Source organism: Penaeus monodon, chromosome 3 (assembly GCF_015228065.2).
Source record: "Penaeus monodon isolate SGIC_2016 chromosome 3, NSTDA_Pmon_1, whole genome shotgun sequence".
Lineage (NCBI taxonomy): Eukaryota > Metazoa > Arthropoda > Malacostraca > Decapoda > Penaeidae > Penaeus > Penaeus monodon.
This window is the reverse complement of record NC_051388.1, coordinates 4,029,845-4,032,344: the sequence shown is the minus strand read 5'-3', so window position 1 is coordinate 4,032,344 and position 2,500 is coordinate 4,029,845. Positions and strand designations below refer to the sequence as shown.

General features: G+C 31.6%; 1 protein-coding gene across 1 annotated transcript in view; it reads left to right on the top strand.

The window, feature by feature from the left end:
* Nucleotides 1-169, top strand: part of LOC119590811 — a 2,371-nt gene extending 2,202 nt beyond the window's left edge. The window contains exon 4 of the mRNA XM_037939551.1: nucleotides 1-169. This exon is cut by the window's left edge and continues 79 nt beyond it. Coding sequence (XP_037795479.1) covers nucleotides 1-84 — 84 coding nt within the window. The 3' untranslated portion in view covers nucleotides 85-169.
* The last annotated feature ends 2,331 nt before the right edge of the window (nucleotides 170-2,500 follow it).

The window sequence follows — 2,500 nt, the reverse complement described above, 5'->3', positions numbered from 1 at the left end:
GGCATAAGGTGGCATGACATCGGCTGCCACCATGTCAAGCCCATCATCTGCGAGAGGAGGCGCGGATCTGGCTACCAAGGATAAGAGATAGCGGATCTCTTGAGTTCGATCAGGATGGATAATTTCGTCATAATATGCATGGATTTATGAATATATATATATATATATATATATATATATATATATATATATATATATATATATATATATTTATATTTATTATTTATATACGTGAATGTTTACATTTATATACATACATATATACACATACATGCATACATATAAACACACACATATATACATACATGAAATAGAAGCACATACATACATATATACATACATGATTATGCACACAAACATGCATAAACATATACATATACACATACAGATATACATCATTGCAATCTTGTCATATCATGAACGTATATGGTCAAATTGCATATTTTGCAACTGCAGTTATCTATTCTCATTCGTGACTTTCCGGTGTTCTGTCCTTTTAAGACATCCATGGTTCACGAAATGTGTTTGTTTGTTTGTTTGTTATTGTGACTGTTATGTTTGATTTGATTTCTAAGAAAATTAAAACAGTTTGGTATTTGCAACGATGGAATTAATATCTTATCCCTTTTTTATCAGTTATATATTATCAATTGCAAAATAAAAAGTATATTTTGGATGTAAGCATGATTATACATACACACATGAACACATTCACAAGCACGCACACACATATCTAATATTCATCTCAACTAATGAATCGGCAAAAGTTATATGTACTGGGGAAAATACATATATCAATACACATTAATATGAACATATATAATTACAGGCGCATGTGAAATTCATGTAAAAAAATATACAAAATTAAATAAAAAATATTCATCCATACACTTACATACATAATGATTCATACATCCAAAACACATCATCCAACTAATAAAAGCCATGTATGACCAACAACAAGCAACTGTAAGAACCACTTATGGATTAACAGAATGGTTCGAAGTCAACCAAGGAGTACGACAAGGTTGCATTCTGTCTCCGCACCTTTTTAATATATATTCTGAAGCAATTATGAGAGGTGCTCTAGGGATTTTTGAAGGAACTGTAGATGTTGGAGGATACAAAATATCAAATCTAAGATACGCCGATGATATAGTTTTAATTGCCAGCAGTATCACTGAACTACAACAACTACTAGATAAAGTTAGAGAAGCAAGCGAAAAGGCTGGTTTATTTCTTAATGCCAAGAAAACTAAGATCATGAAGATTCGAAGATAACCTGCAATGAACTATGATGAACATGTTACAATCAATGGAATGATCGTGGAAAATGTGAAAGAGTTCACTTATCTTGGAGCTGTTTTAACTAATACATATGATGATTCCCCGGAGATAAAGAGAAGAATTGCCATTGCCAAAAACGCCACAGTTGCTCTCAATAACATCTGGAAAGACCGAAGCATTACCTTATGGACAAAGCTGAGGTTAATGAACTCATTAGTTTTCCCAATTGCGTCATATGGTTCTGAGTGTTGGGTGCTAAGAAGATAGACAAGATAGATTACGTATTAACTGGACAGAAAAGAAAACGAATGATGAAGTGCTGAGAAAAATAAATTGTAAAGACCGGCTGTTGGACATCTTGAACAAAAGGAAACTAAAGTTTATTGGTCATGTAATGAGAAGTAAAAGTATTGAGAAAAACTTGCTGACAGGGATGGTGATAGGAAACAGAGGAAGAGGCAAATCGAAGACAAGACTGAGCGACAACATCAAAGATATTTGCGGGCTGACGATGGTACAAATGGTGGAAAAGATGTGGTATTTGGAAGCCAAAACTTTGCCTGTTGTTGTTGGAGCATTCGGCCTTATAAAGAAAGGTACTGATAAGTTTTATGAACAAATACCGGGAAATCCAAAGTTGGAAGTCAAAAAAATAGTTTTAAACAGCACAGTGCATGCTCTCAGAAGAGCCTTATCGATCTGAAGTATTTTTGTGTTCGTAAATTGACCTGACTGGATGTTTTCATTTGTAATTGTTCTGCATAGTTTTGCATATTTTTGTTGATGTTCCTTTACCTCAAACTACAATCACCCTTGGTCGATGGTAGTGACTCGGTGTTTGATTTTAATTAGCGGATCTAAAGAAACTTTTACAATAATAATAATAACAATAACAATAATGATAATAATAATATCAATAATAATAATGATAATAATAATGAAAATAATAATAATGATAATAATAAAATAATATTAATAATAGTAATGATAATGGTAATAACGATAATAATAATAATGATAATGATAATAATAATAATAATAACAGTAATAATAATAATAATGATAATAATATTAATATTATTATTATTATTATCATTATCATTATTATTATTATCATTATTAATAACAATGATTTTTTACGATTAACTTGGTTGGAGACCAGAAACGTTTCCGGGAAAAGGGGGGAGGGGGGAGGGGGACCCCAAAGACGTTT